This window comes from Populus alba, chromosome 1 (assembly GCF_005239225.2).
Source record: "Populus alba chromosome 1, ASM523922v2, whole genome shotgun sequence".
In the NCBI taxonomy this organism is placed as follows: Eukaryota; Viridiplantae; Streptophyta; class Magnoliopsida; order Malpighiales; family Salicaceae; genus Populus; species Populus alba.
In genome coordinates, this window is record NC_133284.1 from 30,009,509 (window position 1) to 30,034,051 (window position 24,543).

General features: G+C 36.5%; 4 protein-coding genes across 4 annotated transcripts; 2 read left to right on the forward strand and 2 right to left on the reverse strand.

The window, feature by feature from the left end:
* Nucleotides 1-255: 255 nt before the first annotated feature.
* Nucleotides 256-8,675, forward strand: LOC118032971 (DDT domain-containing protein PTM). The gene is made up of 9 exons (XM_035037780.2): nucleotides 256-2,322; nucleotides 2,429-3,043; nucleotides 3,475-4,579; nucleotides 5,140-5,428; nucleotides 5,540-5,664; nucleotides 5,859-6,319; nucleotides 6,493-6,521; nucleotides 6,632-7,261; nucleotides 7,435-8,675. The coding sequence occupies exons 1-9, from the start codon at nucleotides 533-535 to the stop codon at nucleotides 7,863-7,865; spliced, it is 5,475 nt and encodes a 1,824-aa protein (XP_034893671.1). The 5' UTR covers nucleotides 256-532; the 3' UTR covers nucleotides 7,866-8,675.
* A 3,903-nt stretch (nucleotides 8,676-12,578) lies between these two features.
* Nucleotides 12,579-14,431, forward strand: LOC118032970 (ubiquitin-conjugating enzyme E2 20). Its single transcript, XM_035037779.2, has 6 exons — nucleotides 12,579-12,932; nucleotides 13,461-13,488; nucleotides 13,568-13,795; nucleotides 13,916-13,979; nucleotides 14,066-14,125; nucleotides 14,227-14,431. Exons 1-6 carry the CDS (start codon nucleotides 12,814-12,816, stop codon nucleotides 14,277-14,279), a joined length of 552 nt encoding a protein of 183 aa, XP_034893670.1. The 5' UTR covers nucleotides 12,579-12,813; the 3' UTR covers nucleotides 14,280-14,431.
* Nucleotides 14,432-14,845: 414 nt separating this feature from the next.
* Nucleotides 14,846-20,575, reverse strand: LOC118032969 (uncharacterized). Its single transcript, XM_035037778.2, has 7 exons — nucleotides 20,387-20,575; nucleotides 20,176-20,295; nucleotides 19,226-19,678; nucleotides 18,247-18,386; nucleotides 17,851-17,971; nucleotides 15,342-15,482; nucleotides 14,846-15,094 (listed from the first exon to the last, which is right to left on the reverse strand). Exons 1-7 carry the CDS (start codon nucleotides 20,468-20,470, stop codon nucleotides 15,014-15,016), a joined length of 1,140 nt encoding a protein of 379 aa, XP_034893669.1. The 5' UTR covers nucleotides 20,471-20,575; the 3' UTR covers nucleotides 14,846-15,013.
* A 2,221-nt stretch (nucleotides 20,576-22,796) lies between these two features.
* Nucleotides 22,797-23,747, reverse strand: LOC118032968 (18.1 kDa class I heat shock protein). Its single transcript, XM_035037776.2, has one exon. It carries the CDS (start codon nucleotides 23,466-23,468, stop codon nucleotides 22,992-22,994), a length of 477 nt encoding a protein of 158 aa, XP_034893667.1. The 5' UTR covers nucleotides 23,469-23,747; the 3' UTR covers nucleotides 22,797-22,991.
* Between the last annotated feature and the right edge of the window lie 796 nt (nucleotides 23,748-24,543).

Genomic DNA, 24,543 nt, shown 5'->3' on the forward strand with positions numbered 1-24,543 from the left:
CGTTACCTTTTAGTTTTTTTAAAAAAAAAATTCCTGATATGGTTACCTTTATCTATGAGAATTCTCTACATCATTTATCTTTTTCCCGACATGGCAGTTATTTATAATATTTGTGAGAAAACACTGTGGAACTTACATTTTGGCTGTCTTAGATTATAATTATATGTAGTTAACAATAATAAAAAACCCTAACAGTACTTACTTGTACCAGTAAAGTAGTAATAAGAAGATACATATTCTTTTCAAAGTCAAAACTACCCACTTTAGACCCGTTTCTCCTACAAGAGAAAAGTCACCTCCCCCTCCCCCTCTCTCTCTATATACGTTTAAACCATTTTTAGAGAGAGAAACTCAAAGCAAAGCTCCTCCCTGTCTCTCTCTCGAAACTCTCTTTAAAAAAAATTAAAATTCTCCAAGATTATTTTTTTAAGAGATAGAAAGAAAACCCAGCATTTCCCATTCTTTCTTAATTCAAGTTTCTCAATGTTTTTGTCAAAACAGGGATCGAAGTACGGAACAAGAAAATAAAAGAATGGAATTTGTTGGTAAATCAGTCAAGAAGAAATTTAAAGGGTTTGGTGTTTTCAAAGGAACAGTCAAATCCTACGACCCGTCGTCTGGTTTCTTCGAGGTCAAGTACGAGGACGGCGATTTCGAGAAGCTTGGTTTCTCTGATGTTGCTTCTTTGGTAGGAGAGGATAAAGAAGCGGCCGTTGCTGCTGCTGCTGTTGTCGGGCCTGTTGACCCTAAGCCTCGTTTGGGCCGGAAGCCCAAGAAGCGTCGCCGTGCTGACCCTAAGAAGCTCGAGAGCGGAGGAGAGTCAGGTAATTCTAGGGTTGTTGAGGCTAATGGGAATTTGGATATGAATAGAAATGTTGATCTGAATGATGGGTTTAGTGGGGATTTGGGGAAAAATGTTGATATTAATGTCGATTTGAATGAAACCCTAGAAAAAGGAAGTGGGATTGTGGAGAATTTGACAGAGGGGGTTTTTGATTTGAATGCTGGGTTTAATTTTGATTTAAACGAGGAGGGAGAGGAGAGTAATCATAATAATAATAATAATAATAACCATATTCATATTCATAATCATAATCATAGTAATAATAATAATTTAAGTGTTGATTTTGAAGGGAAGAAGAGGGAGTGCATCGACTTGAATTTGGATGTGAGTGGTGATGTGGATGAGAATATTAAGGAGTTTGATTTGGAGTGTCAAGCTGCGGAGACCCAAAACAGGGAATGTGGGTTTGATTTGAATTTAGGGATTGATGAGGAAATTAAGGATGGGATGGATGATGGTTTAGAAGGGCAAGTGGAAGAGTCTCCAAATTTTGAGATTCCAAGGATGGGGGAAGTTGAGAAAAGTCATATTGAAAGTGCAATTCCTAATGGGAAATTGGAAGAAGTTAATGTTATTAATGATTCGTTTGTAGAGTTGGGTGGAAGGATTGAGGAGTTGAATATGGTTTCTGGTGAAGATTTTAGGGTTTGTGATTCTGTTGGAGTGATGGATGTCAAAGTGGATTGTCCTGAGGTGATTGATTTAACAAATGGTTATAAAGAGGAGAGTGTGAGTCAGAGGAGGGGGAGGAGCAGAAGAAAGCTTGCAGATAATTTGAATTCTATTCGAGATGTGACTGTTCTCTTGGATACTAATGCTGTTAGGGATGAATGTTTGGTGGCGAGTGGTAGTAGGAGGCGCGGGAGGAGGAGAAAGCTTGCAGATAATTTGAATTCTACTCTAGAAACAATAGTTCTCTCAGATGCTAATGCAGGTGGGGAAGTTTGTACAATGGGAGTTGATGGGAACCTAGGTGATGTTGGAAGTTCATGTAAAGAGGCCAGTGGTAGTGCTAGAAAGAGGAAAAAACCTTTGGGCAATGGGAATTCTACGCAAAAAACAACCGTTTTGAGAAGAAGTGCTCGTAGAGGGTCAACTAAAAACGACATGTCAGATGATATATCAATGTCTCCTGTAGTTGGTGCATTAATGGAGGAAAAGCCTGTTAAATCACATCATGAATGGCCTGAAGAGCCTGGGGTTCTTCCTCCTAAGTTGCAACTACCTCCTTCTTCACAGAGTTTAGATTTGAGTGGCATTCCTGTACTTGACCTATTCTCAGTTTATGCCTGTTTAAGATCATTTAGCACTTTGTTGTTTTTAAGTCCATTTGGATTGGAGGAATTTGTGGCCGCAGTGAAGGGTAACTTTCCAAGTTCACTATTTGACTGTATTCATGTTTCAATTCTGCAAACTCTAAGAAAGCATTTGGAGAACCTTTCAAATGAAGGTTCTGAATCTGCTTCTAATTGCCTGAGGTATTCCTTTTGTTCCTTACTTTTCATTTTTGTTGAAGTTGATTTTCTTTTCATTTGAAACTTAGGTTTATTGATATTTACTATTTTTAATTGACTATCAATTTAGGAGCCTTGATTGGGGTTTGTTGGACTTGATTACGTGGCCTGTTTTCATGGTTGAGTACCTCTTGATCCATGGTTCAGAGTTGAAACCTGGATTTGATCTTAGTAGATTGAAGCTGTTCAGAAGTGACTACCACAAACAACCTGTATCTGTGAAGGTGGAGATATTAAAGTGTCTTTGTGATGACATGATTGAGGCGGAAACCATCAGGTTGGAGCTTAATAGGAGATCTTCAGGAACTGACACTGACATGGACTTTGATCGAAATGTGAATCTTGGGGGTTACAAGAGAAGGAAGACTGCAATGGATGTCTCAGGTAACTCATGCCTAACAGAGGACGCTGCTGATGACACTAATGACTGGAATAGTGATGAGTGCTGCCTTTGTAAGATGGATGGAAATTTAATATGCTGTGATGGTTGTCCTGCCGCATATCATGCAAAGTGTGTGGGTGTTGCCAATAACTCTTTGCCTGAGGGTGACTGGTATTGTCCCGAGTGTGCGATTGACCGGCAGAAACCTTGGATGAAACCTCGAAAGTTGCTTCGAGGAGCAGAGCTATTGGGAGTTGATCCTTACAACCGGCTATATTTTAGCAGCTGTGGTTACTTGTTGGTGTAAGTTTTTCCTAATGTTGCTATTATTATTGTTTACGAGTAGCTGGGTGTGGTATGTAGAGTACAGTCCACAGTATTTAACAAAAATAATATAGAGCAAGTGAAATATTATGTTATGAAGTTTTGCATAGTTGGTATTTTCTTATATAGGTTTTAAAATTTAAGACCATCAATATTTCAAGGAAACAAATTTCTGAGACTGTTTAAGTGGTAGAAGCCACAAGACATCTTTTCACTTGCTGATGTCATTGTCTAGCATGTCATTAGCAATAGCTATAACTATTTACTTGATATGGTTTATTCCATTATCTAGGGATACAAGCTTGTGATTATGGTCGTAGTATTTGAGCTGCAGTTATTTTTATGACCCATCTGCCTGTGAGCTCGCTTCAGTACTTGCATATTTTTTTCATGTATTGTTGATCTTGCAGGTCAGATTCGTGCGACACTGAATGCTCATTCAATTACTACCAAAGGGACCATCTTAGTCTTGTTATCGAAGTGCTAAAGTCTTCAGAGATGATTTATGGTGGCATTTTGGAGGCTATCCACAAGCACTGGGACATGCATTTATATGGAGCAAGTAGCAGTTTGAGTTCCCTAAAGCATACAACAAGCTTAGACATGTTCATACCCCCATGTCCCTCGGCATCTTTAGATACATGTGCAACTAAAATCAAGGCTGCTGATGGACAAAACCTGGGAAAGTTTGTTAATGGATGCTGTGGTCATCTTGATGTTGAGTTTTCAAAGTCTGCGAGCCTGACATGTATGAGTTCTGAAGGATCAGCTGAAACCATCCAAATTAGTTTGGGGAACCAGAATTTTCAGAAAGAAGGGCCTGACTGCTCTAACAGATTTGCTGGCTTCTCAAATGAATCCGATGTTCCAGGAAAGTCCCCTCTCATGGGAGACAATTCTTTGACTTCCAACAGTTTGGATATTAAACGAGAAAAGAATCCATGTCCTCCTTCTACCAGATGTCCTTCATCTGCTGGAAATGCAAAAGCTGAGGTCACATTACAGGTGCAGCCTGGGACTGAGTACATGAACTATTACTGTTTTGGCCGTACATCTGCTTCAATTGCAGATGTGTTATTGTCTAAACCATCAGAGAAGACCACTGAAAACTCCATAAAATCAGATGAGGAAATGGCTTTAGCTCAGATGAAGGTCATTTTGAAGAAATCCAACAAGTTCTGTTGGTCAAGCATTCCCTGTCTAAATGCTGAAGTCCAGAAAGGAAAATGTGGATGGTGCTTCTCTTGCAGAGCGACCACTGATGAGCCAGATTGCTTGTTTAATATGAGTTTGGGTCCTATTCAGGAAAGTTCTGAAAGTGAGGCGATTGGTCTTCAATCAAAAAGAATCAGGAAAGGCTATCTAATAGATTTAATATATCATATTCTCTTGATTGAACATCGACTTCAGGGGCTGCTACTGGGTCCATGGCTGAATCCGCATTATACCAAGCTTTGGCGTAAAAGCATTCTTAAGGCATCTGATATTGTGTCTGTTAAACATTTACTGCTAAAAGTAAGGATTTGCTTTCAACTTGGTCAACACTGAGCAGAATTATTATTGCTTTTCATTTCATCAAGATTTCTTTCATTCAAACTAAGGTTCATTTCAAGGTTCAAACTGACATTTAGAGCCTATCTTGCGTGCTAGCTTTTAAACCATGCTCACTTCATTTTAAAATGTTATTCAAACTTCTATTTTACCTTCATCTGGGTTTTTACAATAATTTTTGGTGAATTTTGTTGGCATAAGTTGTTTATCTAGTGCAGTTGGATTACCTGAAGTCCCAGCTGCAAACAAATCTGAAGCATCCTATTAGGGATCTTGTTTGCAATAAGTTGATTTAGAACAGTCAATGTTGTCTTGAAACCCTGATTTCTTATAGTTGTTTATTGAATTTATCTAGTGATTTTTGGCAGTTGTCTTGAAACCAGGATTTCTTATACAGGCTGTGTTGGTAGTCTTTGTCTCCTTGGTCCAGAAGGGTCCAAGTTGGTGCAAGCTGTAATAATATTTACAATGGTTATCCCTTGATCTATTTGCTTTAAATTCATCTTGTTATGGGTTTTGTGCAGTTAGAGGCAAATGTGCGGCGTCTTGCACTTTCAGCAGACTGGGTGAAACACGTGGACTCTGGTGTCACAATGGGATCTTCTTCTCATGTTGTGACTACTTCTTCACGTGCATCTTCAAAGAATGGGATTGGCAGGAAAAGGGCTAGGTCCACAGAATTCGAGTCAAAACCCTGTGCAAATTCTGCTAGTGGATTGAGTATGTTTTGGTGGAGGGGTGGTAGGCTTTCTCGGCGGCTGTTCAGTTGGAAGGTTTTACCTTGCTCCTTGATTTCCAAGGCTGCCAGACAAGGTCTGAATTTCTTCTTCTATTTCTTCAATCTATTTTTTGGGGGTGGTAGTTCTTTTCATTTTAGGCAACTGAGTATTATTCTGAATATGTTCAAAGTTTGAAATTCTGCAGCTGGTTGTATGAAGATACCAGGCATTTTATATCCTGAGAATTCAGATTTTGCAAAGAGAAGCAAACATGTTGCCTGGCAAGCTGCTGTTGGGTCATCAACGACTGTAGAACAGCTTGCTTTGCAGGTATGGTGCTCATTTTTCATTTCCTTTCAACTTTTCTTGATCCTGGTTTTCTTTTTCCTGCTTTGTTCTCTCTATCTCACCTACGTGGGCAAGGACATTTAATTGCAAACATCAGTTTTTTTATTACAGTGTCTGTTTTCAGCTTCCTTTTTAACTGGTTCCATCTATTTATTTTAATTGTATGACCTTTCCAGGTTAGAGAGTTTGATTCGAATATTAGGTGGGATGAAATTGAGAACACTCATCCTTTGTCTATGTTGGACAAGGAACTTAGAAAATCATTCAGGCTGTTCAAGAAGGTAATTATCCGCAGGAAGTGTGTAGAAAAAGAAGGGGCTAAGTATCTTCTTGATTTTGGCAAGAGGAGATGTATTCCTGAAGTTGTTTCAAAAAATGGGTTTATGATTGAAGAATCCTCCAGTGAAAGGAAGAAGTATTGGCTAAACGAATCTTATGTCCCCTTGCATCTCTTGAAAAGTTTTGAAGAGAAAAAAATTGCTCGCAGATCTAGTAATATGAGTTCTGGGAAACTCTCTGATGCTTATGCAGCAGTGAATAAGCCCTTGAAGAAAAGAGGGTTTTCTTATCTGTTTGCAAGAGCAGAAAGATCAGAGTACCATCAGTGTGGGCATTGTAAGAAAGATGTTCTAATCAGGTAACTTAATCTTAAGATCAATTCTTTCTTCTGTTGTACGTGGTTAAAATTTGATGACATGGCGGCTAATTTTATACTCTTTTGTGCATGTGTGTGGGTTGTTTTTGTTCCTTTTAATATTCATTTCATGCAAATATTAACTTCCTTTTTTATGATGTTTAACCACTTGACAGGGAGGCTGTGTGCTGTCAGCTTTGCAAGGGTGAGCAGTTCTTCCTTATTGTCACCATAAATGCATGATTAAAATCTGATATCGGCATTCACTCCTTTTCCATTGTATTTTGTATCTTACAAATATGATAAAATTTACAGGATCTTTCCACAAAAGGCACGCGAGGAAGTCTGCTGGTGCCATCATGGCCAAATGTACATATACATGCCACCGGTGTCACTATGGAAAGAATGTGAAGAAGACAAATGCAAAAACAGTGAATATTGACAATAAAAGAGGAAAAAATAGCAAGATCACAAAAGTTCAGGATCGAAAATTAAAAAAGGCCACCGTAGACAGAAATTCGGTGCGACTGAAGAACAGTAAAAAAGCCTTAAAGGGTTCTCGACCAATACTATCAAGAAACAATAAGAAGGTTACAGTTGTGCCACTACGTCGTTCGGCTAGGAAAGCTAAACAGAAAGCATTGCAGAACAAGAAGGCTCTAGGATGTAAGAGAGGAAGACCAGCCAAATCCAAAAAGGGGGCAAATAAGAAACCAAAGAAGGGTAATTCGTTGCATAGGAAGAGAACAGATACTTATTATAGTTACTGGCTTAATGGTCTTCTGTTGTCTAGAAAGCCAGATGATGAACGAGTGGCACATTTTAGGGAGAAAAGGTATATTGCCCAATCAGATAGTGTTATTGATGATCAGCCCAAATGCCATCTTTGCTGTGAAGCAGGATCTACATCCATTTCAAATTATATTTCTTGTGAGATGTGTGGAGGTAACTATGTTTATTATTCTTTATGCCCGTTTCCATTTAGGTAATTGAATTATTGAAAACTAATGAAGAGTATGATATATGCTGATACATTAGGTTTCCTTCTGCTTTTTTATTTTTGTTTTTATTTTTTTATTTTTCATAGTGATGTTTTCATTCTAACATTTGTTATGCAGAATGGTTTCATGGAGATGCTTTTGGACTTGATGCGGAGAACATAAATAAACTTATTGGTTTTAGGTGCCATATGTGCCTTGAGAAGACTCCTCCTATCTGCCCGCATGCAGCAGCCACAAGCCATGAGTTTGAAATAGTTGAGGTACAAAATGATGTTGAGATTGATTTCCCCAAGGAAGGGATGGATAGTATCCTACATCTAGAGGATCAATCAGGTTTACTTCCTGTTGACGAGTCTCTTCATGTTGAGGGGCAATTAGGTACTGGTCTGGATTCGAATCAGAGTTTTGCGTCCAAGTCTAAGTTCGGAGCTGAAAATGGGCATGCACTTGATAATGTGATGGAGAATTCGGACGCAGTTCAAACTTCTAATGAGAATTTGAAACCAGATTTAATAACATCATCTAATGAAAATCTTATGGTCAAATAGAGCATGATTAAATCAGGAGATGATGCTAATGTAACTTCTCATGATGCGGCACTGCTCTCTTCCTACAAGGTTGATGTGGATTTGATAGAAACTGAGTTGGCTTCATTAGGACCGGATGGTGCAAAGGATAGCTTAACAAGACCCACCCTGAATCACCCATTGATGGATCCTTTTTAGACTCCATCAAGATGCAACCACAATCATTTATGGCATCAACTGAATTGTAAGATGACAGTGAAACTAGTGTAGATTAGATCCACAGTCAATCATTTAACTGGTGAGACAGTAACAGTAGAGGCTAGAATTATTTGAAGTTCAGAGTTACTTGTAAATCTTCTAATGTTGAAATTCATGGAAGAAGATTATAAAATACAACCAGAAGATTCTTTTGAAACTAAAAATAAGGAGTTTATTTGAGGCGGTAGTTTCTCTAACAGCATTCAATCTCTATGAAGACTGCCCCATGACAGGATGGAATTCACTCAGTTTGTGCTTGGGAAGCGTAGGAGCATCTTTTTACCAGGTCTGATGGCATTTACCTTTTTTTAATGAAGATTATTCCTGTCCCAATAGCTAGCAAGTAAGATTAGGTTAATCAGGAGGGCTTGAGACTTGGAATTGCTAGCAACGGGTTTTGTGGGGGGTTCTATAACCTAGTGAGTTGTGGTAGCAGTTCAGTATTTGGATTTTTAACCTCTTCCTTTTTTTTTCAGATTGATTTTCTATTGAAAAGTAGTTGCTAACCATTGAAACTTGTGTAAATATCACATCAGTATAGTCAAATGGAATTCATGTGTGCATATTTGTTTCGATCACCTTCAATTCATATCAACTAGTGGATTCAATTTGTATGGAGCAGTGGAACACAAACATGCATGTATTTATTTGGATATGCACACAATTTGGCATGCATGGAACACGTTGTTGTAAATATGGTAGAATGTCAAGGTGTATGTATAGTTGTGTGTGTGTGTATTGCTTGTCAACAAAGTGCAACAGTTAATTTCGTGGAGATTGCAATAATTTTTATTTCAGATATTCAGCAGCCACGTGGGATTTCATCTTTTTGAGTGTTGAGTTATCTGTATCTCACATAGGTGCAATTGGAGAAAATTGGTATGATAATTTTATTTGTTATGCAGCATTGTGGTGCGGTGGTTCTTTTTCTTCCTCTTGCGGGGTTGCAAGAACGACAATTGCAAGGTATTTCCCTTGGTTCCGCCCCAGATATATCATTAGCCATTTGTGATTGTTTTGTTGCAATACGGGCAAGGCACTGTTATTGTGAACTTCTGAACCTTCCCAGTCCCCACCCAAAAGCTGGAAAAGGTTCCGTCAGAAGAAAGTAGAAGATGCTGGTACTCATACCAGGTCTTTTTTTGTGTTTGTGTGTGCTTTGTTCCTTTCAACCTTCCCGGAGCTAATGGTATCTGACCACATCTATACCGTCACCTCACCGATTGCAGTTCCCACTTGTCAGACAAATCTTGAAGGAACATTTCAGCCATTCTTCTCAATGGAAGCAAAAGAACTGAGAATTCATATGCTCAAACTAAGCATTGCAATCAGTGACTAAAATGCATCAATAACAAAGACTCCAGTAACTAGTACATTAAAAGAAAATGAAATGATAATAGGCTAATATATATCAAGCGGTGAAAAGCGATGGAGCTACCCCAATTATGCTGTTCTGATTTTTATAAGAACTGCCCTGACCCAGCCAGCCCAGATGAGCCATTTTATTGTGAAAATAAATGAATAATAAGTAAATAAAGGAATGAAAGTCATCCATAACACACCACAAGAAGTGCCAAGAGAGATAGAGAGACAGAGAGCAAAAGATTACAAGACATGATCAACAAAGGGAAGAGAGCTATCTACAAAAGATCATGTAACAGCTATCCATAACACTCTCACTGTCGTTACTGTGACTCGTGAGTCTGGCAATGGTGTTGTTGTTGCTACTCCTACCACTGAGAAGCTGGAATCATCTTCCTATGGAAGACAGTACTTCCCTTTAGCTGCTGTTGTTGGCCAGGTCTATACTATACATTTCTCTCTCTTCAATATCGATGATAAAAAAAAAAAAAAAGTTTTGTTCCTTTTTACATCCAAATTTACATTTGCTTGTAAAAGGGTCAATTGGGTTTTAATTATTTTGTTTGTTTGTTTTGTGGTTTTACTGAAATGGGTTGGTTCTTGTAGGGTTATATTACTTGTCTTACTGTAGATAAGTGACCGAAACAATGCTGAAAGATTACTTCTTTTTGTGCGTGTGGTAGTTTTTACCGGGTTGTGTTGGGGGATTAAAAGGGGTGTTAAAAAGTTTGGAGAAAGTCTGATATCAGCTAAAAGTATTAGAGGAAGGCATATTATGATTTACACCAGCATACTAGCCCGTGTTATGTAACGGGTAAAGAATATTTTAAATGTTTTGTGTCTTACAATCATACCAGATTCAATAACAAGTTTGGAGAAAATCTAGATGTTAGCTAAAAGTGTCAAAGTCTAGTTGTGAGATCTCCTCTTGTTCAGGTCTGTGTCATGAAAAGGACCTTAGTAGTTTAGATGTTCTTCATTACTTAGCTAACAATTCTAGTCAATGCATGCCCAGATTCCTTTGGGAGTTACCGAGGATAGGTTCATTGGATCTGTTGACGTTGAGGAATCCATGATAACTGGAACAACTGTCTTCCAACCTGGAAGCTCATAGAGGTGTTTTATATGTTGGCGAAATTAATCTCTTGGATGCTGTTCGTGAACACTTATTGTACCGGATTGCTGTTAATTTGAGGTACGTGCCTCCATTTAAGCAATGGAGAGAGTTCGTTGTCCTTAGTTTTATTCTTACCGTTTCAATAATGACACAATTCTTCTGCAGCGCAGATCTTCCAATGATTCTTGAAGGTCGTGTTGCAGCTGTTGGAATTGCAACACTATTTCAGGAACATAGCAATCAAGTTTTTAGAAATGGCTGAGAATATGCAAAGACCCAGGAACCATGCAGCAATTACTTGTCCTGTGAATTGGCCCTCCAATAGAAAAAATTTAGCAGTCTTGCGAAATAAAAACCTAGGGAATGAATGACTGTAAACTATTTCACTACCGGTGGTTCTGGTCTCCAGCCTGAGGAGCCTTTATTGGTAGGATTTCAACCTCCTGAAGAGGTAATCTATATTGATAGAGAGAGGAATTTTATGATTTTCATACCTAGAGATAATCCTTCAACCGTTTGCAATCACTTAGAGATAATCCTTCTGATTTTAAAACTGCATACAACAATAGTGTCACACTTAGAACTATAATTTTAAAATCCGGCCCGGCCTGACAGGTTGACCCAGAACCTGGCTGATCCTGGGCTGGAATCAGATTGGGTTAAAAAAAAAATATGGTAAGAAAAAACTTGGTGTAACCTGGTGGGTTAACCTGGTCAAAACCTTAGTTGTAATCCGTTGACTTTTTTTTTTTTTTTTTTACCTAAAACAATGTTGTTTTGATTTTAAAAAAAAAAATTGACCTGACCGACCCGATAACCCAGTCAAAACTCAAAACCCAGGTCTTGGACCGAGCCAAGTCTGAAAACTATGCTTAAATCAGTAGCGAGGTATAGATTGGTTGACATGATGGGATGCTTCACTTCTAAAACAGTTCCCAAAACATTGTAATGTAGCTTCTCCCACTTGTTTCATGTTAATATGTCTCATTTTAATGGGATTCAACCTGGAAGAGCTAGTAAGCCTCTGAATATCATTTGTCTGATGAGCTAGAACAAGAATAGAAGAGCACAAACATTACTTATATTTTGTTTGATGTGTTTGAAATTGTATTTTTAATATGTAATGTTGTATTTTCTATGTGGTATAGTGGTGTGTATGTTTTGGTAATGAATAGAAGGGAGTAGAATTTATCACTCCGCTATCTATTTTTGGAGTATAACAAACTGTAATTTGGAGATTAATAGTTTCAAGGGAAATTGATTGTGGGTTTAAATGGGAAAAAAAAAATTTAACTTGAAGAAATGTTTTAAGTTGGGTAAAAATTATGTATAGCTTTCTCAATATCATGTTTCTCATCTTGAATTTTTTATATTTTTTTTATTCTATACTGATATGTCTTGTTCTTCCCTGCTGCACTGAGTCGAACTTCCTCAATCAAGTCCAAGTTTGCATTCAGCTATTTATCATTGTTAGTAGGAATAGTGTTTCGCTTATGAAAAATTTCTATGTAGTCATGTATGCTAACAAAATCTCATCCAAAAAAAAAAAAAAGAGACCATTAATTCTCTAATGGAGCCTGCATCAAGTTTTATTGATTAGTTTTTAAAATTCGTGAAAATGTTTTTTTTCTTAAATAAAGTTTTGAAGGAGCATTCGTTTTAACCAAATGTAACAATAAAGGGTAAAATAGACGAGATTATTTTCAATAATTTTTTTTTATTAATGTGTGCGTTCGTTGCCTTGTTCTGTTCAAATTAAAGTACGCGTAGGATTATATTATTGCTAATAAAGGAAAAAGAAAAAAGAAATTTGACCAAGCCTTGCGTACATTATTCGCAGTAGCGCTTTTCAAACCGGGAAACTAGCCGTTGGAGATTGAGGAGAAAACGGACAAATCATTGTCAACCACCGTCGTTCTAACGTTCGAAAACACGCCAAACCCTGCCCCAAAACTTTCCTAAACGGTATCGTAATTGCCATTCTCAAATTCTTATAAACCCATGGCATGGCCTCCCTCATCTCTCTCTCTTGAAACGCTCTCTTTCTCTCTCTAAAAAACACAAAGAAGAAGAAGAAGAAGAGACACTCTCTTGAGCCTCTCTTCCTTTTGTTTTCAAAACAAACCAAACTTCACTAGTCAGTATCTGGATTTGGGTTCTCTTTCTTTCTTCTGTTGGTGCTTTCGATACCCTTCTTTTGAATTCTAAGCAAAGAAAGAAAGAAGAGAGACAATGGCAACTGTTAATGGGTATCAAGGGAATACTCCGGTGGCTGCTCCGGCGGGGACTACCCCATCAAAACAGACTGTCACAGCGGCAAAGATTGTCGATACGCAATCCGTGCTTAAACGGTAATTTTCTTTTCTTTTTGCATCTGATCTGTTCTTTTCATTTGTCAAACCATGTAATATATATCACGAGTTATAACTGGATTTATTTTATGGGTTTTCTTTTCTTGTTCGTACATGTGATTTTGTGACTTTTTTTTCTTTGTTATTAAATCAGATGATGTTTTTGTTTAATGAATTTGGATGGTGTCATTTAAGCTATTGATTTCATGTGACTGATTCTTTATCTAACCGTAGTTTTGAATGACTCAATTGGGTTTCTTTAAGCCCTGTTTGATTGTTTGTCTTAAATTGGGGGGTCTGCTTTTCATTGTTCGATAAGCTTGAGCTGGTCTCTCTCTTTTTTCTTTCATTTGCTTGCAGTATCTCATGGTTTAATTTAATATATATATGTATATATTCTTGAGAATTGGTTGCTTTTAACCTGATTGGATCTGATTACTTGTTGTCTTTTAATTTGCTTGAGAATCTTTAGGGTTTATTTATTTATTCATATAAATTTGACTAATTGCTACTTCTTTTTTTAACCAGGTTGCAATCTGAACTGATGGCATTGATGGTAAGAATATTGAAACCTGTCTTGTTGTTGTATCTCTTATTTTCTCAGCAACAAATCAATGATTAACATTGTTTTGTAGATGAGTGGAGAATCTGGGATATCTGCCTTCCCTGAAGGGGACAACATATTTTGCTGGAAAGGAACAATCAAAGGCAGCAAAGATACAGTTTTTGAAGAAACAGAATACAAGCTATCCCTTTCATTCCCAAATGACTATCCTTTCAAGCCTCCAAAGGTCAAGTTTGAAACCAGCTGCTTCCATCCCAATGTGGACATCTATGGCAACATTTGCTTGGACATTCTTCAGGTAAAATTAAATCTTCTACTGTTCTCAATGTTGTTGTTAAAATTTTGTTGTCTAAATGTGCTTTTGTTCAAACTGGCTGATCTAACTCCGATGCTTTGCTTTATATTTGTGTGTTCCTAGGATAAATGGTCATCTGCCTATGATGTGAGGACAATATTGCTATCTATCCAAAGCCTGCTTGGAGGTAAATCTTATTTTTCCATTTTCTGTTTATGGAGGTTGGTGATTTAATTTCTTACTACTAAGATCATTTCTCTCTGTGTGATGCAGAACCAAACACCAGCTCACCTCTAAACACTCAAGCAGCACAACTTTGGAGCAATCAACAAGGTTTGTTGTTGTCACTTTGGATGTAATGATTTACGTAAATGGTGCGTTGCTTGGAGATTGAATAACTAATTACTTAATTTGGCACCTTGTAATTGTTGCAGAGTATAGGAAAATGGTCGAGAAGTTGTACAAGCCTCCAAGTGCTGCTGCTTAGATGGAAGAGGGGTCCAAAAGAGTAGTAGTAGTAGTGTGCGTTACTTCACTGTTTTGTTGGATGTGGTTTGAACTTCCCTCTTCCACAACTATAGCTTTTACTGTACTGACTCAATGGAAAATGAATTTATGGATCTGATTTTTCTTGCCATCTACTCCTTGTGCCGTGCATTCTGAGGAATAATAAGAACAGGGGGGGTTTTGTTCTCAAAAAGTGATGAGAATGGTTGATTTTTGTTTGGGTATTGTTCTCACATCATACGCTTAGTGTTATTAAAATAAAAGAATAAGACTATTTTCGCCTGTAATAATTATCAACAAATTATCATCCCTCCCTTCTCTTCTCCCATTTATTTTGCAAGCTGAATGAAAATCCAGTGTATTAGTTATCGTTTCTGCCTTTGGAAAAGTAAACTATATTTGAATTTTGTTTTTATTTAAACTATAAAAATTAATTTAATATATTTTTAAACAAAAAACACTATATCATCATCGCTACTAGAATTCCAAACAATTAGTCTTGCACCAAGGCACTGCAAAATAAATAAGGGGCAAAGAACAAAGGGGTAGAAGGGAAGAAAATCACGAGATAGATTTTTTTGTCTTCTGGTAACAATGTCAGAACAAAACGATAAACATTCTTATAACAAGGCAGCTCAAGAATGAAATGAAGTTCAGTTGAACCAAAATTTCTAAAGCTGCTTTGCTTTCAGTTTGAGATGTGACAAGTTACTACTACTTCGAAGATGTGAGCTGCCTCAAGTTGTACTTGGACAACTCCTTGTACTTTTCAATAACCCCGATCAAGCACAGAGTCTGAAAAAATAACAAAAAAAATAACCAAGTTAATGGGGCAAAAAACAATCTAGCACCACCATAGAGCAAACTTTTTTCTTTTCCAGTTACCATTGATCTTACAACCAATAACTAGTGCTTTGCAATAAAGAATACATAGTTTAAACGGCTAAACAAATGTGATTCCAGCCCCCAATAATGTAAAACATGGTTTTGAACAAGTCTCTCTGCATACGACAAGACAGCAGGGAAGAGAACAGATTTTTACCTTGACAATTTCAACTACAATTGTCTTGTCAGGATTGCTAAGATCAACTTTATGAGGTCCAGGAACACATTTTGCAACGGAATTTATAATTTTCATCCTGTCAATACCAGAGTTTGCACGGGCTTCATACATTACTGCAAACTGCACAGAATGAGCAAGTGGTCAAATTGTAGCTTGTTGCATGTGATGCAACTAGGTTGGGTCAGCTATATGGATCCTTCCGCGCCATGCAGTGGGTCCCTATTGACTCAGTTAAATTCAGCAAATTCGAATTTCTCATCTGCAAAGATTTCCTATATTCTATCACAATTAGGATGCCTGCAGGGGTGATTTTAGCAATGTAGAAGCGTCTCATGTTTGATTAATAGAAGAAACAAACATTATTTTGGATCTTTATTCAATTAAATGTGATGGCATTCAATGCCCTCTATTGTCCCATTCCCAGTGTGATGGAGCTACCTCAACAGCAACTCCTGAACTAAGTGTGTCCTGAACTAAATATGAGGGACCTGAGAATTTCACAGAAACCATCAAATTTTATCTGAGGTTCACTATGCACTTCAAAAGTACCGCTAGAGCTAGCTCCTTAACACAAAAGTGACATGGAATCAATGTACTTAATTTGAAATTCTAAGAAATAATGACAAAGCAGGGCACTAATTCATGAATATATATATACAGATATAATTTTACCTCTTAATTCAATTGTGCTTTCTTTTCTATCTCCTTCTTCACAGTATTTCTAAAAGATTTTTATCCTTTCTACTCATTCAATTTCGGTGAAGAAAGCAGCTCTTGCTATTGGCAAATTTAGCAGGATGATCATTGAAAAGTCCTATCAAAGGTTCTAATGGTTAAATGAGTGTTTTTCGAAGGACTTGGTTTATTCTTTAGGTTTTAGCACTAAAACTTTTGGAAGCTAAAAAAACAAAATGGATCAGAAAAATACTATATCTAGGAAGTCTCATGCTATTGTGCATGCAACAGATGGTGGCAGTTTTAGAATAAAATCTTGTTGCGTGCTTGCAATCTTCTAATGGGGAGACTCCATTGAAATTATTCTTTTAAATTTGAAACTCCTAGGAAGCCTCAATGACTTGTTCCCCCTTGCTAGTATTCAAAGAGGCTGAACAGCTGATTTTTATTTGCCTTTTGCTTCCAATTTCTCTACAAATTCCAAAACAAACTCTAGTTTCTCTAAATACAAGAACCATAAAATTTCCAATTCTTTTTAACAATCCAAATTCTGTCCTGTGTAAGTTTTTTTATTATAAATCTTGGTTCCAAATCATTTTCCAAAATGACTAGAATCCCACACACGCTAACAACTTTGGAAGCACTTGTGGCTAAAGATAAAGAGCTTAGGCTTAGGAGCTGGTCCTGGACTCTTATGGGCGAAATCTTTATATTCAAGAAAGCCAAAATCCACTTCTGAGACTTGATTATCTGTACTTGCTCTAGTAGGCATATTCCCTGTGTAAAGGTTGACAAAACCAGGGTATCATACTAAGAAGCAGAGCCTGGGCATGCTCTTTCTTTCGCTTTCAATCTGAACCAGCTTAAGATGAATTATTCAATAAGTCAAGGCTGAACAAACATATCAAGTTTCTCCCTAAACAACAGATTCCTCACCGCAGGGAGCCCAAAGTAATTCATCTTCATCAGCTCCACACAACAAATCCAAGTGCCTATCTCCAGCCAAATTCGTTTCATCATATTCTATCCTAAATCTTATTAGGAACTTCTTGTATGCCAAATTTTTTATCCAGGTACTCACCTTAAGTATGACCAGCTTATTCTTTGTAATACTCACATTGGCCAAACAACCTGAATTTTATTTGCTTTTGCTTTCAGTTCCACTCCAAATTCCAAAACAAACAATAATTTCTCTATATACAAAAACCCTATTTTTTCCAAATGCTTCACCAACCCAGATTTTGTTTTTCCTTAAACCTGTTAGGAACTTCTTGTCTGCTTAATTTTATCCCGTTTAACTCACCTTATAGAATTCTACCATAAAGGACCACGTACTTTTGGTGATAAATGTCATATTTGAATAAATATAAATTCTGAACCTCCTTTTACACAGAACCCCTTACCCATGCTGAATTATGACTATGATCATGGATGCAAAAACAGATTGGTATCACTTGCTCATATCAGTTTCAACTTCACATGATGCTAGATCTTGGCTTAATTTAAATTCTGAATCAAGTCTCTACTAAAAGTCAAACCATACAATAAAGTTGGAGCAAGACTAATGCTACATTGGCAAAATATTTGAAAATCAACTCTTTCCAAAAGCGTGCCCGATGCATTCCCAAGTTGTAAAGCATTGCTGCGTTAACTAATGCAATTTATTCATGTTGATGCAATAACTTAAATTGTCAAAACGCTACTCAAAACACTTTATCTACTATTTGTTTTATGACTTTAATTACGGAAGACCAAAGAAGTATTGCCAATTTATTTTGAGCTAAGGATCAACGGAATTGATAGATCTAGGTACCTTCTGCGGGTCCTGGGTATCCACAGGAAAATATTTCTCCACAACTGGTGCAATTGCTCTTGAAATTTCCTCTTCTGAAGCATAGCACGCAACTTCAATTGGTAACACTCTTAAAATGAACCTGTATATGAACAAACAGTATATAACTTTAGCATGTTAAAATGATATGGCATTTCTTTTCAGATGTTGCGTGTGTTCTTGGCCTCTTGCAGAACTTCAGAAAGCCAATTTGGTACTCTATGAACCAATGTCACATGGTTGACCTATGCATTTTGCAAGTGAAATCCATAAGCACTGCCTAAAAATAGAGCGCAACACACAAAGAGAGAATATCTAACGCTTACCAGAAGCTATGTGTTCATAAAATTTAACATAAGAAGTCAGCAATTCATGAACCTGGACATGTGTTTCCTTGTTGATGCAGCAGATGTCATCATATGTTGCACAATATCTTTGGGACAAGGGTCCCCATCTATCTTGCGCATTTGAACAAAGATAACACCATTACAACCAGAATCAAGGCTGAGAAAGCGTCTCTGTTCAAAAAGGACAAATATTCAAAATCAGAGCAAGAATCAGATGATATGGTAAAAAATAGCACCAAAAAAAATGATTGAGACCACCCTTTGTGGGAATGCTCACCATGACAGCAGGAATTAATGAATTCAACATATAGTCAACTCAGCAAGGAGGAGAACAGTTATCAAAACAGAAAAAATGTAGCATATAGGAGATAAAACACTCCAAGAATCACGAGGAGTAAAGCTACACTATTTACTACAAACATAAGAGCACCCATGTGCACCATGCCCTACCATAATGTTTGTCCATAGAGTCACAGTTCACTCTGAGATAGGATTAAGAGGAAAAATAACACGAGAAAAAAAAAAAAAAAAAGAGGGATAAACCTTACAATTGTGTCACCCAGAATACTTTCTTAAAGTGGAATCAGAATATAATTTTGTGTTTCCTGTCTAGGGTGAAGGGGAGGGAGGTAGTTTTGTTGGATGGTACAGTGCACTGCTATTATGTTTTTATCTTCATTTCAAGCTAAATCATTGTACTTTCAGTACAAGCGGAAAACCTTATTGAGTACCGACCAGCACATCTAAGATGCTTGCAGGTGCTGAGTGTACTTGGTGGGAATTTGCATAATCTATAACCAAATAGGGGAAGAGAAGGAGAAGAGCCAATGACAAACACAGGAAAGAAAAGGAAAAATTAATTCAACAAAAGAACAAATACAAAATCTATTGATGTCTAGCCAAAAATTCAATTTCTCAGACCATCTCATTTAAAAATTACTTCTTTCTTAAGGGAACATCCAATGTCAATTCACACAAAAAAATGGAAAGAGGGGAACTACGCTACTCACCTTGTTCTTATCTCCAAGTTCTTTGAGTTCATCCTCAATAAGCTTATCAATGGATTTCTCCTCCACTTTTTCTTGGCCAACAGACTTGGGGGCACATGTTTCTGTGCATTTCTTCTTTGCTGGTAGCTCCTCTGCCTCACTTTCTTGTTTTTTATCATTTTTACAACCCTCTTCTTGATTAGTCTTTTCTTCTCTTTGACATTCACTGTTCTCATTTTCTAGACAAGGAGATCCTAACTTTTCGTCTGCTGGGTTTTCATTCTTTGCATCATTGGCTTCGGGGGCACCTGATTTTTTCTCATCTAACCCATCTTCCTCATCCTCCTCCTTTTCTTCGTCATCGTCTCCTTCAACATCAGAATATGAGAACTTAATCTTTTTATTTATAGGTTTATTAGGCAACTCTGCAAGCTTCACACTAGTATCCTTCCCAAAAACTAGTTCTTCATAAAACTGCAAGAAAAAAGTACAAATACCAGCAGCTCAATGAAGGGTGCACAATTTGACCTTGTAAATCAAGGGAAAGGTGCATTCACTACTTCTACAAACACTCTAAATTGTTTAGTCTAGTGAATGCATTTCTCGGTCATTACGATAACAGAAAGAGCAAAAAAAAAAAAAAATTGCACCCATGACTAGCAGAATTCTTGCATGAGGAATTTATTAAGACACTATAAATATTTTCTTCGGTCCAAAGTTGGTAGAGTAGCCCTCCCTGTCCTTAAGGACTCGCCATAAACGAATCTTGCTTGGCATAAGAACTCAAAACCTTGGTTTAAAGGGGCAGCCACAAATGAATTCTCCTTGGAGCATAAAAGCAAATCTTTCTCCCATAGCCACCCACCGTGTTTGTCACCGCACGAATCGATTTTCAATTTATCCTGGTTGAATTTTGTAAAAAAAAAAGAGAAGAAAGAAACGTAGAAGACAAAAAATATATAGAAACATACAGAATCAATAACGTTAATAGCCTCACGCGAGGCTTGGCGCTCCCTTCCCCCGTCACAAGTGATAAAGAATCCTTGAACTCCTGGGTGTAAAGGGTAGGAACCCTTCTTCTTCACTGGCTTCTGCAGTGACAGGCACAATCAAAAGAAAGAAACACAACATATGCTAATACATATCAACAAACACAGAGAAAGGAAATACAAAGAAGAATACATTGTGAGGGAGGTAGCGTTGCTTTCTCTTCTTGCTGTTGGCAGCGACACTGGCACTGGACTTTGGCTTGTTTTCAGTTGCCATTTATTCGTTTATTCCAGTACAAGAGTTTAAGCTGTACTTCGACGAGGGTTTCTAGCTCTATTACCTCGGACAAGACAAGGAAGACAACAGACCACTTCGATGCTGGACTAAGAAGATTTCTTTGACTTTGAACGTAGTCGAGGTCTCTCATGGTTAGTAGGCCCAAACCCACCATGCCGCTCTGTGGCCCGAAAATTATTCGGGTCCTCGTGTAATCGTTACTCTAGGATCAGAGTGGCATGATTGATTAAGTCTTTTGCTTTCAAGTTGTACAAGAGGGTCCTCGGCCCAAAATTATTGCGCATGTATTAGGGTTTTATTATTCCCAGCCCTTTCTTCATAACTCAACCAAATCCATTACAATATTAAACTATAACTAAAAGGTTTTTTTTTTTTTTTTTACTTTTTTTTCTTCATTTTTTTTTAATGGATATTTTTATAAAAAAAATTTGTTAATGTTAAATTTTTTTGTATCTCAAACTTTTATAACACGCATTCCGAGTTTAATGAGTTAACCCAGATTTTTTTTTTGTTTTTCTTTTTAATTAATTTTTTTGTTTAATTTATTTTGTTAAATTAATTATGGGATAACCTAGTTTCATGGGTTAACCAAATTAATTATGGGTTAACCTGTTATTTGTTTTTTTCTATACAGTTATCAAACTTTCATGACGCGAATTCCAAGTTTGAGGGTTAACCCAATTAATTCAGATTTTTTTTTTCTTCATTAGTTTTTTTCTTCCTATTGTTTTTTTTTTCTTTAGTTAATCCATTTAATTATCACTCTTTTATGACACAACCTTGCAGCCAAACCCACATCCAAGGCTATTAGTCTGGTGTTGCAGTCATACTCACTTAAACTTGAGTCATGTAAGTTTAATATTATTATAAATATTACTTTTAGGTCAAGTGTTGCAACTAAACCCAAGGTTTTTTGGTATATCTTTACAGAAAAACCTAACACTCTTAGATCTTAGCCTTTTTTGATATTTTTTATGCAAGAAAAAAAACTTTACCCATGGCGTGTGTCTTTGTTTTTTTTTCTCTCTCTCTTTTTAAGCCTTTTACTGTGGACTGCACAGTGCAATCTACAGTGAAAAAGTTGATGCCTTTAGTTTTTTTCTTTGTTTTTTTTATTATTTTTTTTATTTACTTTTTTAATATTAATTTTTTTTTATTTAATTATCGAACTTTTATGACACGGATCCCAAATTTAATGGGTTAACCCAATTGATTCATAGTTAATTAAGATTTTTTTTTTCTCTTTCTTCATTAGTTTTTTTCTTCTTATATGTTTTTTTTCATTATTTTTTATTTTTAATTAATATTTTTTTTATTTAATTTAGTTCATTAATATTAAATTTTTTTCTATTTAGTTATCGTTTGATGCCTTTAGTTTTTTTTTTTTTCTTTTTGTTTTTTTTTTGTTTTAATGCCTCTGACTGTGGACTGTACAGTGCAGTCCATAATGAAAAGGTTGATGCCTTTTGTTTTTTTTTTTTTCTTTTTAGTTAATTTAGTTTGTTAATGTTATATTTTTTTATATTTAGTTATCAAACTTTCATGACACGGATCGCGGGTTTGATGGATTAACCTGATTTCACAGGTTAGCCCAATTAATTCTGGGTAACCCATCAATTTTTTTTTCCTATTTAATTATCAAACTTTCATGACATGAATCCAAGATTTAACGGGCTAACCTGGTTTGAAGGGTTAACCCAGTTAATTCAAAAAAAATTTCCTTTTCTTCCAGTTGGTTTTTTTTTTTAAAATTAATCTATTTGATTATCATACTTTTATGACACAACCTTGCAGCCAGATCCACATCCAAGGCTATTGGGTCTGGTGTTGCAGTCAGACCCACTTAAACTTGGGTCATGCAAGTTTAATGTTATTATTAATATTATAAATATTACTCTTAGATCAGGTGTTGCAGTCAAATCCAAGACTCTTGGGTATAATTTTACATAAAGACGTAACACTTTTAAACCTTAATTTTTTTATTTTTTTTTAAGCAAAAATAAATTAACCCGCGGTATCACACGGGCTCATGTAACTAGTATTTCTATATTTAGGATGCTACAGTCCTAAAGTACCGCACATGATAATTAGCAATGATTTTCTTAAGACCACAAAGAAGGCTTTTACACCCCATACCAATTTGTAAGCTTTGATGATACGCGATGTAGAATCTGCAGGGCTTGGGTTCCAATGATAAATCAGTCATCCGTAAAAGATTTGTCATCTAACCTACTAATGGCATCCGTCGTCTTCTTTTGTGCCCAGAAAACCAATTAAGAAATTTTAAGGAAAAAGGAAAGGAAGCTAGAAATAACTGGCAGGATGGATAAGGAAGATAGTAATAAGCCAAATTACAAACTATTTACCATTAAACACTTGTCAAGCATCATCAAACAAACAAGGACGACACCAGGATTTTCAGCTATCATTAACATGAGAAGACAGACAATTCTTGACTGAAAAAGTAGATAGATGCTAACCAAGGAAACAGGCATCACATTCAACCAGAGATTTCAATAGCCTTGACATCATGTTTCTTTACTTCCTCCTTAGGCACAGTGACAGTAAGAAGCCCATTTTCCATAGAAGCCTTGACTTGATCCATCTTGGCATTCTCAGGCAGCCTGAACCTTCTCAAGAACTTACCACTACTACGTTCAACACGATGCCAGGTATCATTCTTGTCTTCCATCTCCGTATTCCTCTCTCCACTAATCTGAAGCACCCTGTCATCTTCGATCTCGACTTTCACTTCCTCCTTCTTTAGGCCCGGAAGATCAGCTTTAAAGACATGGGCTTCTGGGGTCTCTTTCCAATCAATGCGAGTGCTAACAAAAGCTGAGTTCTCACGAGGGATGAGGGAAGATGAGGGGAAAGGGAAGTCCTTAAATGGATCCCAAGCCTCGAACGAAGAGAATGGGTCGAAGATGATGCTGCTGCCTCGTCGGTTGTTGAAGAAGCTTGGAATCATTGCCATGATATACGCTCTCCTTTGCTTGGCTAGCTTCTCTCTTTTTTTATATATATCTATAAAGGGGATTGTGATGGTGTTGATATGATTGGTTGAACGCCGAGAATTTTCGTTGTGAATTGCTGATTTTTCTTGATTGATTGGTGATCATCAGGGAGGTTAGCAATTTATAGAAAGCAGAAGAGGAATCGCCATGGCTTCTATTGAGGAACTTTCTGGCTTGCTCTTGAATAATCGAGGCTTTTTCATGGAAGATTCTGGGCTTCGTTGGTTTTCCAAACTCAATCGGGTTTGAATTTGAAGCCCTCACTTGGGGACAAGAATTATTAAACCCAGGCCTGCCTCTGAGGTATGGATGAGCTAACAGGATTAATTAAAAACTAGATTTTCATTGGATCAATCAAGCTTAATTGGATTAATTTTCATTTAATCTTTTTAAACTCTATTTAGATTAGATCCGAAGTGATCAAATTCCAAATTGACTTATCAATTTAGTACTTGGGGTACAGGAATAAGGGCCATGAAAGCCAGCCTTGGCCTTCAACAATGTATGGAGGCAGTATAAGAGACACCCATGAATAATATATAGCTAGTTTTATGTTTTCGTATTGCCTGGTGATATAAATTTAGTCTTACAATTATTTATATTGAATTAATTTATTTAACGATTTGATTTTATTACCACAATCTTTTTTTATTGTTATAGTTATTTTTAGATATGTTGATTGCCCGTCGTTGCAGCTTGAATATTATTTTTTTTTAATGTAAAAAAAATAATAAGTTAAAAAAATTCAAATCTCAAGCCATTGGCTTACATAGTGATTTAAATAATACAAAATAAAAACAATAACAATAAATAAATTTTTAAAAAAAAAAAAACAATGAAAAAAAGATAAAAAAGAATGACACCTAAATCTATGCGGACTATCAAATAACCGAATTCTAACCTAATTGAAGGGAAATCACAAAAAAAAAAAAAAAAAACAAAAACAAACCAAGAAAACATCATCTTTAAAAAATAACGAAAAAATCAAGCAAACTCGGACGAACTTCCTAAACCTAATCTAATCTAAAAATCTTG